The 13663-nt window shown below is 34.0% G+C and overlaps 1 protein-coding gene across 1 annotated transcript in view; it reads right to left on the reverse strand.

Annotated features, from left to right (window-relative positions):
- The window catches only part of LOC146132999 (oxysterol-binding protein-related protein 6-like), a 65806-nt gene that overhangs the window by 14635 nt on the left and 37508 nt on the right, over positions 1–13663 (reverse strand). The window contains exons 7-16 of the mRNA XM_083397538.1: positions 11429–11504; positions 10825–11072; positions 8234–8353; positions 7836–7983; positions 7545–7645; positions 7017–7127; positions 5781–5909; positions 5564–5639; positions 957–1138; positions 618–742 (exon numbers count right to left, since the gene is read on the reverse strand). Coding sequence (XP_083253664.1) covers positions 618–742; positions 957–1138; positions 5564–5639; positions 5781–5909; positions 7017–7127; positions 7545–7645; positions 7836–7983; positions 8234–8353; positions 10825–11072; positions 11429–11504 — 1316 coding nt within the window. The remainder of the gene's footprint in view (positions 1–617; positions 743–956; positions 1139–5563; positions 5640–5780; positions 5910–7016; positions 7128–7544; positions 7646–7835; positions 7984–8233; positions 8354–10824; positions 11073–11428; positions 11505–13663) is intronic.

Raw genomic sequence — 13663 nt, forward strand, 5'->3', positions numbered from 1 at the left:
ATCTTTTCTGTGCCTGTATGCAAAGATTGGATTGTGACGATAGAGTGTGTCTGGATTTAAACAGCAGGTTGTGTATTTACTTTTAAATAGGGAGTGTTGGTGTTCCTGCCCTTGCTTTGATTTTTTGAATCTTAATGAGGTTATATGCCTAATATGCGGGGAAATGTCAGCTAAGCAGAGGAGGTTGTTCACCGATGTAGGGAGTAAACAACCTGTGATTTGAACACAGATTTTATTTAGAGATGCTTCACATGAACAAATGTATATTGCGCAAGCATAGTCAAAAAGTGAGTAGCACAGTGCTAAAATCAGTCATTCTGGCCAGCTTGTTCAGAGCTAACTTTGCTTCAATGCTTGTATATATGCTCCTTATAAAAATGTCTGCAGGCCAGGGTAACACCTAAATATATAGGAAGTTTGCAATGTGCCAAGGACTTATAATGTAAAGTAGCATTAGCAAACTTCTACATTAAATTGGGTGTTTTAAAAAAAATTAGCAGTTCCAATTACCCAACAGCAGATTTGAAATTTAATAACACACAAATTTTAAACACGTTTTTTCTCTGTTGAACATAAAATTCAGTCAGAAACTTATTGAATTCCTTGTCGTATTGTACCTATAATATGTGGAGCTATAAGCTGACACAGCGAATGCAGCCACCAACAACATCCTTTCAAACTTGTCTGGAGAATTGTCAGCTTTTTCAAGCAACTCACAATATTCAATTTCTTCACACAAAAGCTAAAAAAATATATATTATTTTTGTTATATATCGCAATATTTTCTATATATTGGAAATTGAAACACAAATTTCGAAACAAACAACAGTCCTTCTATCTATTTATAAAAATGTTAAAAATTACTTGAGTACCAAATGACAGATAAAAAAATACTAAATTATGGCAGCAAGTAGTTTAATATATTTAAAAAAAATATTTTAAAGGGTTCATCTCACCTGCAAAGCATTTAGTGGTTCATTCAGTGTTACTGGCATAGCTACTTTGCTTAAATCTTTTCCAATGTTTTTCTTTAGAATATTCCAAAGACTAACATCTGTATTAGGCCTTGGGCAAGGAAGATTTGACCGACGTGTGCTGTCCAAAAAGGATGGCCCAACTTCTTCCACTTCGTAAGGTACTGCATGAGATGTACAGTCAACGAATTTGATGGCACAACTATTTGTAACACATGAAACATTTTTTGCCAAAATATTGTTTTGCTAGATTAAAGTTTTTCTCAGGGAAATCATTTTTTATATGATGTAGGGCAATAAGTAGATTAGACTCAAGTAAATATGAGTCTGACGATTTTTAATTAGAGAAAAAATAAATAAAATGAATTAAAATTGAAAAACAAACATATAATCTGAACGTTTAAGGTTCAGGTTTGCAGGAATATTGCTTAGACAAATAACAAATGGGTACAGTTTTTATATAAAATGTTGTGGTGATAGAAGGGGCAAATTATTTAGAATTAGGGTTGGGCATTTGACCAGTCAAACAAAATCCTGTCAATTGAATGGTCAAATACTCGTCAAATAGGTCAAATGCTATACACACTATCAAAATGCAATTGAAGTTAAAAACAAACCTTGATTTTAAGTTTAAATAAATATATGAACGTTTTGGCTCAAGTCCAATAGTTTGTAAAAACAAAAACAATTATTTTTTGACTATCAATAAGAATTTTTGCAAAACCATGCCCATCTTGCAAGCAATACTATAGCAGTATTGTAGTAATTTTTACCATTACTACAACCACCAAGTTAAACCAACAAGTTTATTAAAAAAATTTAACAACAAGTAAATGCATCAGTGAGATTTGTGGTATACCTAAACTAGTGTTTTCTTTTATAACATACGCGATTCATCCTTATACGCGCATTTATTCTAAACTAAACAAAATAAATCTACTTTGTTAATCAAACACTTAGTTGTTATCACATGTGTTTGCATCAGGTAAACCTTACAATTTTATATTTGAATTTTTTTTTTAAAGTTACAATCAAGATTATTAAAAACTCAAATCACAAAACATCCGTTAAAAAATTTACAACATTAGAATCCAATATGAATATTTGACCGGTTAAATAAAGTGCGGTCAATCGACCTTATTTGACCGGTCAATTGACAGGCTTGCCAACCCTATTTAGAATAAATAAATTTATCTAGGCATGGGGAGAACTGTAGGGGTGGTATAATGACTTATACTTAACTTGACTGATGTACTTTAGTAAACTACTGGGGAGTAAGATTAAATGTTTCAATTAAATACATCTTTGGTAAAAACAACTTGGGAGTAAGATAAATTAAAGAGCATTTACTTAAGTGAGGAATTGTTTGTGGCAATGCCAATATTACTATTTTACATAGATAAATTACATTGCATAATTGTGAGAAGGTGTAATAAAGACTAGGAATCCTCAATATATGTTGTTTTTATTAATTGTTTTTTTTTTACAAAATAAACTGTTAGAAACTGAATCGATTTTGATAGAATTTGGTGATTTACTATCATTTTCATGGACAAAGCAATAGACCCACAAATGAGTGGCGTATCCAGGGGGGTTTAATGGTACGGACCCCACTTTTTTCGTAAGTGGCATTATCATTTTTTGTTCGTGTTTTTTTTCGTTTTTGGTTTCTTGTTTAGTCGATGGTAAACACCAGATATTTTTTGTTTTCGCCATTCGTTATTTGTTCGGGTTGGATGATTAGCAAGTGAGTGTTCGACAATTAATAACAACAAACATGCGGTCTCCGCTTTTTTCTCGCTGAAAACGTCGAGTTAGGCCAGGAGTTCCCAACCCTTTTTACAATGTGGCCCCCTTTGAAAAATTTGAGAAATCAATGGCCCCCCAATTTTTTTTTTCAACCTTTTGAATATACTAACCGACAGTGAGAATAATAAAATGATGGAAATACAACACTAACACACAATAAACATGATAATACATTAATTAGTTATTACTAGGGCAATTATTTTTTGACTTGAAAAATGAGAAATTTTGACCTCAAAAATTTAAATTTTGACAAATTTTGACCTTAAAATATATTTTTTTGACAAAATTTTGACCTATTAAAAATACATTGATTTAAACACCATATATTGTTGTTTGAAGTACTACTTTAGTGTCTTGGCGTTGTCAACCACACGTTATTAATGTTTTACTGACTACCGATCGAACACAAATCATTTATTTTTCGGGTTTATACAAAATAGACGGTGGTTATTTAAAAAAAATGTTGTGTAAAACAGTTGAAATCCTAGGTAAAAATAATTGCAGAAAATTAACAAAGACTGAGCATATTATCGAATGGAAAATGGGAAAATTGCAAATCACAAGCGAAGACAGCAAATACTGGTCAATTCATTTGTCCAAATAAGAGATAAACAACTATGAAAAGCAAAAAATGAAATTTGACCTGAACCTATTGCAATAAACTAGGCCTGGGTGGTTTATTGTGCCGGTTCGCGTATGCCGTATATTGATCCAATGAAGATCTAATACAGTTAAAATGTCGTTGGGTATAATTCAAAACTAAATTTGTTAAATAAAATTTTAACTGAACCACGATTTTAAAAATCTGATTATAGTTTTTTTTAATTTTGTTAACAATTTATGTGCATTTTTATTCAATTTTGATGAGCAATAATTTTGACCTAACGTGTAAATTTTGACATTTTTTGACAAGTCAAAAAATAATCGCCCTAGTTATTACATATTCAGTTAATGCGATGGTTGAGCTTGTTTGTGCTCTAACAATGTATTAACTGCTGGTTTAGTGGTGGAAAGGGCCAGTCGCGTCATATTGAATATCCAGGACACTGCGCTGCTTTGTCTTTAGAAGTAACATTGTGAATAATCAATATTCACAACGATATGTTGATGGGAAAGGCAACAGCGATGGCATGACCCTTTCATCAAGCTTAGAGTACCAATTGCTTAGTTTTTGCCCAAAATGTTGTCAAACAATCTTTCTCAAAGCTTAATCCGGTTGCCACCCCTTCTTACGGCTACAACAGTTCATTAAATTTTAATTTATTTTAACCCCTAGGGGGGCATGGCCCACAGGTTGGGAACCCCTGAGTTAGGCGGTGCTGATGTTTTTCGCTGTTTGCTGTCAGCATTAATATCAGATGTTGGTGTAAGACAGAGGTTGGCAACCTACGGCTCGCGGACTGGTGTAATTTATCGGCCAGCCACCTCTTCGATAAACTACACCCAAGTCTTTTAAAATACTTGGGAGTATTTTAACTACGTAAGTGTGAAAAATTTTCGCGCCAATAATCTTTTTACGTCCGGTTTAATTGAGTTTTGATACTATCTAATAAACTAGATCAGATCTTCTTTACCATTGCGCCGTAGAAGCTGACAAGTGCAACACGGACAACAGATTTTAAAATATTTTACATATATTTTAACATTTTTTTTATTTTTTATTTTCTGCAATGTAATTAAAACTTGAAATTAAAAAAAAAAATTTAAAAGAAATGCCGTCATACCTCCCAAAAAAAACCCTCACTTAAAAAGGATAACACTGAACTAGATTAATAATTAAAGTTATGGCGTTTCTTCAAACTAGTTTTATTACACTTTTCTTTAGTAGTATGGGTGAGGACGTGTGGACTTGTATTTTAAACCAAACAAACGCTTTTTTTTGCGTTTCGCGCCAACACTTTTCTGCCTCCTTTGATGTAATTAAACACGTTTTAGATCAGAGGCCCGTCTGATTCACAGTTGTTCTAACATTTCAATAACACAATTATCAGTTAACATTTTGCGCGGCCCGAAAATCACTTTCTGAGTTTGGTTTTAGCCCATGACTATAAAAAGGTTGCCGACCCCTGGTGTAAGACACGCTTTGTACCTAGCTGACTTGGCACACAGCTCAGCGCAGATGTCGCGCTAATTGAATGACACCTAGGTAAAAACATCTTTGTTTAGTATTGCAGGTTGCGAGAGACGTGCTTGTAATTTAGCGTAGTCCCGTACATGGATCCACCAAAATCAATCACACATATTTCATGGTGTTGTTTCAGTTTTTCGCCTAAAGTTAACGATTGCACAAGCGTGTTTCGCGCCTGGCAGGTGTGTCAACGAAGCATGTGTTTGCTAGGTCTAAAGGTTCGCTTTTGCTGGACGTCAATTGGCTGTTTCTGAATATATTTATTATTATTTATGTCAATATTACAATCGCTATTTTATTACGTACTATCCGTCACTATTTTATGACGTCATTACCGTCAGGCAGAAAAACGGGGAATTTTTCAGTTATATATGTTAAGTTTACTACAAATAAAACAAGAACATCGGACCGAAAGTCATTTCATAAATTCAAGCTCAATATAATTTGATATTAAATGGCTTATGGCTGATCTAAAGTTGGGTAACGTTGGGAATTTTAACTAGTTTATCCACAAAAATTATGTTTAAAAAAAAACAACACTACCTAAACAACTTAACTGCCTTATCAGAACAATCCCAGAGAGGCCACAGGGTCAAATTTTACATGTCAAGTTTAATGCTATACTTTTTTTATCAATATGAAAACAACTTACAACTTTGCATAGAAGTTGACTCGCTCTCTGATAATTCAGCTTCACTTGAGACTTCATCATCACCAATGTTACTTTCCTGAAAATATGTAAACATTTAAAAAAATGGTTTTGAGTTCTTTGCTCTAAAATTTATATTTCTTACCTTACTAAACTAGTTATCGAGACTAGAGCAAAAATCTTTAATTACAATTAAGCATACAAAAAATTAACATCTCACATCACTGTCAGTTGAACCATCTTCATCAGACAAAAGATACTCTTCTGCATCATAAAACATCTCAGAAGTTGACTCATAAATTGATAACTGACTCTCAGAAGACAACTGGCTTAACATCGGATTGTTTATCTGTAAAAACATTGTGTTTGATTCAATGTTTATCAGGAGAAGTTAGGCAAAATAATACCAATAGATAAAGATTACAGGTTGGTGGATTTATTGTTAGGGGCTGTTTAACACAATGTTGAATTCAGGGTATTTTTATCATGAGGTCTGAGAACAACTACCCATTTTTTGTTTTCAAGGCAATCGACAATCGGACAAGTGGGTGTCAATCAGCAATCGCTCAGAACAAATTGCGGTTGCATTAGCAAGAGTGTGAGTGCAAAATCCCAACCCTGTATTATCGAAACTTCAACACAAAAGTCTTTTGGCCTGAAATCGTCAGACCCAGTTATTCTGTCCTTTTGGTAAAAAGTTAGATAACTCCTTAGATCAGTGGTCTCCAACCTCTTTATAAACCTACCCTAAATTAAATAAAGTGAAATCAGCATTTACATCAGACACCAGTTTGTTTTCAGATAAACAATGCTTGAAATAAATAAATTTATAAAAAGCCCAGATTTTTTTTAATTTGTTTAAGCATTTTTAATATACTCAATGCGGTTGTTTGAACCACGAGGGCAATGAAATCGCCAAAACTGCAGAAATTGGACAGGTTTTTTCATATATATACTTAGCTTTATGGCTGCACATTTACCACATAAAAGTTGGTGTAAAGCACAAAAAGGCATATATTACAGAAGTTGAAAAAAATTAAAAAGCAAATATCTCAAAAACCCCATGTGCTAGAAAAAAATGTAAGCAGTTTCAAAATCAGTGACGAAACACTTTAAAATTCAATTATCACAACACTGTTTAACATTGGAGTTGACTAGTGTAATGTTAAACCACCTTTCACAGAATCCGTGTTGCAAGCCTATTAACTAAAATGCAGGTAGCAGGCCACATATTTTACTTAGCAGGCTGCAGGTTGTACGACCCTGGAGTCAAATAGAAAAGTAGGGAAAATTTTGTTTTTGACAACATCTTGTCTAAAAATTAAAAAAAGACAAAGTTTACAAAATAGACATCATTTCAAGACATGTCATTTGTATGTGTTTGTTGTCCCTTCATTTTTGTGAAAATGGATCTTTTATCCAACGTTTTTTCCTATTTTTATTTTAAATACATTACCAATAATTTCCTTTTATTGGCTCCATTGTTACACAGAGTTTGTACAGGAATAAAAGAATCCTGGTGGATTCTCTGCAACCGCGAACGAAGATCTTGATTCTCCAAGTTAACCTAAAAATATACATATGATTAGCATTCTGAATTATGATTGATACAATGAATTTGTTGCAGACAGCATAAGGATTGACTTTACATTTTCATTCTCGAGCAAGACATATATTGGACAGTACCAAGCGCCCACTTGTTTGTTTCCACAAGATTGAAAACGGTGCTCAAAATGCGGCCATTTCTCTTAGTATCTACCCAACGAACATGGCGATGCAATACTACGCAATACAAAACAAAATCGCACACAAAGACTTCATGCAGCGCTAAAAAAACGGAGGCTGCTACATTCACACAACAAAGTCCTCTCCCCCCAAGGAAACCAAGTTGTCTGGAACCGATCCGAACAGCGATTTTTTCGGCCAAATGCATTATAGTAGGCATAAAATGTCTACAATAGTTTATTTGATGACAAAATTGTACCTGTTGTATAGTATGCCTAAGTGAAGACAAGGTGGAACTTTTTTGCAGAGCATCTTCTTTACTGACTAACACCTCCAACACAGATGATAATAAATGATGCACTAAAAACAAAGACAATAAAACATTTTTACATACTTTTTAAGAGGGTTTTATCCCATAACTAGGGTTTATTTCCATAACAATTTTTTTCTTTATGTACTGTAAATGACTAATGAAAAAACGAAATAACAATTTGATTAAGAAAACATAAACTTGGCGGGAAGATTGTATACTCATCTGCATGAAATTCACCTTTCGAGGCAGTAGTTAAAAACTGTTCATGTTTGTCGGTAAGTTGACCAACTTTGGTATAAACACTCTCAGAAGTTGATGAAGCAGAAAATGTTGCAGCCCTAGGAGGTCTTGGATGTGTCGGAGTTGATTGTTGAGATTTGACAGTCTGAGTTTTGTTTGGCCATACAATACAATAAACAGTAATCATAAAAGATCAATTTTTATAGAAGCTGTCTTAAGAACTGCTTTACCCGGTAAATAGTACATAAAAAAGACAGTTGCACTTAACTGTTGAACTTTGTTTATTTTGCAATATGTTATGTAGGTTATTGGGTAAGCCTGTTAACCCTCATATGCTTGCTTTTCAGTTTTGTGAAGTGTACAAATTTAAAATTAAAATATTTTAATAGCTCTACCTTTAAATTGATCCATTCATCATCAACGTTGCATCCAGCAAGTGCAGAAGTTGCGGAAAGTATGCTGATATCTGGATTGCTGTGACTTAAAGTTTGAGTACTTTGCAAAGGTTCAGGAACCTAAAATAAAATAAAAAAATGTTGTTTTCAAATATTTTTTTTTAAAAGATTATTTTAACAAAAAACTCTTGTGGTTGTTCACACATATTCAATCTTATATATTTTGGAAAGAACTAATATGTAGGATTAGTGGGAACATTACGCAATAAAATTGGCAGATTTTGTTTTTGGGCCATTTGGAAAAAGTTACAAAAATACAAAGCACGTTGCCCAGGTGAAAAAATTAAATACTAGGCATGTAGTTTAAAACAGGTTCCTCTGGCAATATATATTATTTTCTACCAACGTTTCGGCTATTATATATTTTATATTTTGAACATTGTTTTATCGCTGTGAATTTTGAACGCGTCTCGCACATTTTTATCCCCTTTTTTCTTATTGTGATTTTACTTTGTGTCTTGTTGGCTTTGTGTGTCAGTCCCTGACGAAGGCTTGCCAGATAGTAAGCCGAAACGTTGGTAGAAAATAATATATATTGCCAGAGGAACCTGTTTTAAATATACTATGCCTGGTAGCAACAGCATATTTACTAGGCATGTAGATTGCGTTTTAGCATTTTAAAAAGTACAAATTTAATCATAGAATTGGTTGTTTGCAATTTTACTTTGACTGGCAGCAAGTGCGGATCCTGTGGGTACCAGGCCATGCTCTTCAAGCTAAATTATATTTGTTGTCTGCATTAACTACGTAAATGGAAACTATTTTTCTGCTTCGCACAAATTTCAAACCAGCTTTACTATGTTTGGGTTGCTGTGTTAAGCAAATCTATTCAGCCCAAAGGTGCTATGCATTTTATGACATGCTGTGCTTTGTGATATTCACTGCGAAATTTTCTATCAATTGGACTCTATAAATGCTGTTCCTTCTAGCAATATGCCAATCTCTGTTATGTGCCTTCTGCCTTACATGTTCTTTTGAATTAAAGATTTTGGCATATTTAACCAAATAAATGCTATTTTTAACGTTTTGCGCAATACAACTGGTTTTGAGATGCATATTTGCACAAGAGTTTGCCGAACTGCATGTACTTGTGAATGTCACAAAAAGCGAAGAATTTGGGCACAAAATGTTTGTCACCTGAAGACTGGCAAGATTCTGCCGGCGTGTATTTATGTATCTGGATCAAAGGTAAAGTAAATAATTATGTAATTACTTTGGTTATAGAAGAAATAATATTAGTATTTCTTAGTTAAGTTGTCATAAAAGTGATTTGTAAAACTTTCAAATTAGGGCAAAATGACAGCATTAGGTCAACACGGGCAGCAAGTCAACAGAGAATGGTGCAATCACCTTAAAAGGTAAAACAATACTCACAGAGGACAAAAAATACCAAAATCAATGGCTATATTGATAATAAATTGCAAAGCCAAAAAGGTCGAGTAAATCAACAGCATCTTGATTAAGACGTTTCGATACGAGCTTGTATCATCTTCAGTTAATGTGACTGAGAAGCATTTCAAGCATCACTTATAAGAGATGGGACGCAATTGTTATCAGTCTGAGTTTCGAAAGTAGGGGCATTATTTAGCACCTTCAGGTGCTGAACAGGTACAGCGGTGTTGATAAGGTGTCAACGTTCAGTTCGAGGCTGCAGTCTTGGATAGATAGCAACTGAGTAGCCGCAATCTAAAAACGTCTGAAGCCTATCCAAGAACTTCTGGTTTGCAAAAATCAACCTTATGATCGGAATGTTGCAGAAGATGCCTGCAAACCTCTGATTTCTCATCGACTCTATGTTTTTTGACCCTCGTTAACAGGTTCTGTCAGGTTTGGCCAATGTAAGAAGCACCACATAATTTATTATTAAGTTGTTCATGTGGTGCTTCTTACATTGGCCAAACTTGAAGGAACCTGTTAACGAGGGTCAAAAAACATAGAGTCGATGAGAAATCAAAGGTTTGCAGGCATCTTCTGCAACATTCCGATAATAAGGTTGATTTTGGCAAACCCGAAGTTCTCGGAGGGCTTCAGACGTTTTTAGATTGCGGCTACCCGAGTCACTATCTATCCGAGACTGCAACTGAACGTTGACACATTATATATATGTATCCTAATTCTATCAGTTGGTTAATAAAATGACATTTAAAGCCATTACAAATATTGTTTCTCTTTGTTAAGTTTTTTTTTAGCTCCTCCACCACATTTTGATTTCAACTGTTACTGTTTTAGTTTATATTAGACAAGACCAACTAACTGCATAGTTGCTGCATGCTATTAGTAAGTTAGTAGGATTTTTCAAATGGGAGTGACTTGATCTAAACTGTAACCAGTGGGTATAATATTACTGAGTTGGCCATCCTTTTTCACATTAAATCAAATAATAACCTGAAATCTACAGCAAGTATATTATAATATGGAATGGAAAAGCCTTTTGGTTAACAGTAAAGTAATTTTATGAAGCAGCCACTTTTTGAATTGCGTGAAATTGTAAATTATTGGTGCTACAACATTAAATATTGTTCAAGTCAAACATCACCAACCTTAAAATTTCCTGAAGCAACGTTTGTAGATGAAATTGTAGAGCTACTTGAAGATGACAAATTTGCGGCAGTCTTTGATTGTTTTTTGGTTGATTTCTTGTTATGTTTTTTATCTTTTTTACTTACATTAGGGGATGGTGGCGGAATGGAAATTGCTAACAATTGGGCAGTGGAATCAAGTTGTAGTTTTCTCAAAATGCTGTTCAGCAAATTAAGATCAATTTGCACTTGCTGCAGTTCTGCAAAAGAAAACAGCAGCAATCAGAGGCTTCTAGATTACATCCGTTTATAATTCATTTTAGTGTTCTTTGTTTTCGCTTTGAGGTAACATTTTTATTCATCTTTAAAGCCAGAATGTATCTTACAATACACAATGTTCAAGTGATATCCTGGTTAAAAAAATTCTATAATAATACAGAAAACTGATATATAATATAATTTATAATACAGAAACTGATATAACGCAATACAAAATTAAAAGTTAGGTAGGATTTTTCAAAGCTAGATATCAGTTTGCTGTACCATTCTGCCCACACTGAATAATATACGTAACTGACAAACTTTTATAACAAAACTATGTAAATTACAATACTACCTTGAGAACAGGTTTCAAACACATTTCCCCCTTTTTTTGAAGTCTGTTTATCCTCATCTAATAGTGTTGTGGGCGACTAAAAATATGAATTGTAAAATAAAATAATCAAAAAAGGTGTACCAAGAGATGAACGAGAAACACTCTTACATACCCTGGATTTCTGGCAGGGCATATGTCAAACATGCAATATAAGTGCAAAACTTACTTATGATTAAATCAAAATAAACTTACTAATGTTACAAATGCAAGATTGGTTCATATAATTTTTCAAAAATGCACACTCTCACACTCATTATTTGATTAACACAAAAATATAACTAGAGACGGACAGATATATAGGTTTACTATATATATTTAACTTGTAAATTTAGTAATTGCTTTTACTTTTAGTCACTCTTTGTTAAGTTGCTTGGTAAAGTTATTGCACAGATTTAGATAACAACAATACAAGTTAAACAAAAGCTGTTCCTAACTAGAGTTAAACTGGTGGATAAACTGAACAGCAAAGTTTAATTAAAGTAAGTGCTGTGGTACCTAACTTACCACTGGTAATATTTAACTGTGATTGATTTTGGTTGAAAACACTGCACTACTTTATAAGAAAGAAATTATTTAACCATAGTGACAATTTGGTATTGTAAATTAATCATGGTGTATCATGGTAAGTTTATTGTTACGCATCAGACAGTACACAGGGGCAGGGGGCTATTTCTTTTATTTTTTTAGCAGAGTAGATCTCCACTAGGACTTAGTAGCCTTATTACAGGACTGAGTGTGCACATACATCAACACAAAATACTAAATATAAGTTTATAATATGTTTAAAAAACAACTTCTACACAAAAGTGATTCAAACATGAAGGCGAATGATTCATTCTGTTAATCCCATACTTGTCGTTTGCATACCTTTTAAAGGTTTTGTAATAGTTAAAATTCAAAAGATATTCATACACTACAAAAAGATTTTAAGACAATCAAAACAAAATTTCAGTATGGGGGTTACAAATTTCTTACTACTTGTATGTGTGTCCTTTAAGCCAGGGGTCGGCAACCCCTGCCACTAGTGCCAAAAGTGGCACGCAAGAGGATTTTTTAGGGCACGCCAAAAGATTCGGAGGTGGTCGTGTAAAATTAGTGTCTTAACTGTTGTATTTACCATTATTTTTTCTGGGCGTTAAACTTGTTGTTTACGACTAACCGTTCATATTACGTTACAATGCCCTGAAATTGGTGTAATGTTTACTACATTAAAGCAGGGCATTCTACTTTAAAAGTAAGCACATGTGTTTTTGTGCGACTGAGAAACCAAGCTAAAAGCCAAACTGATAGTTAACACTTCTATGTGTCGGCTGAAAAGCATCGAAGTATATTCCAAACAGCGGGCTTGTATTCGTAATAGTTAGTTTTTTCAACAAGGTTAGGGTATCTTTACAAAATTCAACTTATGAAGTTAGGTTTATTGGCGTCTCCCAATAAGCGTAATTTTTTTTTATCATTCGTAAAATAGATGTCAGATAACAGCAGGGCTAGGGAGTCGGACTAGGGACTCGACTAAGACTAGGTAAAACAGAGGTCGGCGTACGCGCAAGTCGCATGCGCAGTACAAAATTTGGAAACTGATAAGGAAGCAAACTGTTAATAATTATTAAGGTGTAGCTGCGAGCTTCGGGAGGGCTATTTTACAGTTTTCACACATTACATGGCTTAAAAGAAAACGCATTTAGTAGTCAATTGGTAATTATAAGGGTTAGAATATCGAATCCTTATATCGAATCCTCCCATCTGGATTCCAATCCAATGGTGCCATTTATTTCAGGTAATTGGAACCGATATAAATTAATCTTTTACCGCCGATTGTTGCGCCTAATTAAGCGAGTGGCAAGTTCCGATAAAGGTCTGTCCTGACGCTGCGGCGACACATTTACAGTGCTTGCTTTAAATGCAGCCTTGTAGTGCAGTGTCAGCGTTTTTTCGGGCGACCAATTATGCGTCTCGCGATAACCTTTGTCTAATGATTAAGTGTCAATCAAGCGTTCTTGGGCGAGCGACTAATGTCAGGTGCATAGTTCGCAATTTCCCTAAATGCGTTAAGTTGCAAAAGTAATATCCCGTTGTAAACATGCTGGCCGTCAACAAAATACGGGTTACTTAAGGTCAACTTTAGGCCAATATTCAGCGAGGTTATGCAGTTATGCACAGTATAATTGTCAAGAATTCTTTATGTCAATAGTAACT

Source organism: Ascidiella aspersa, chromosome 9, assembly GCF_963924565.1.
Source record: "Ascidiella aspersa chromosome 9, kaAscAspe10.2, whole genome shotgun sequence".
Taxonomy (NCBI): domain Eukaryota; kingdom Metazoa; phylum Chordata; class Ascidiacea; order Phlebobranchia; family Ascidiidae; genus Ascidiella; species Ascidiella aspersa.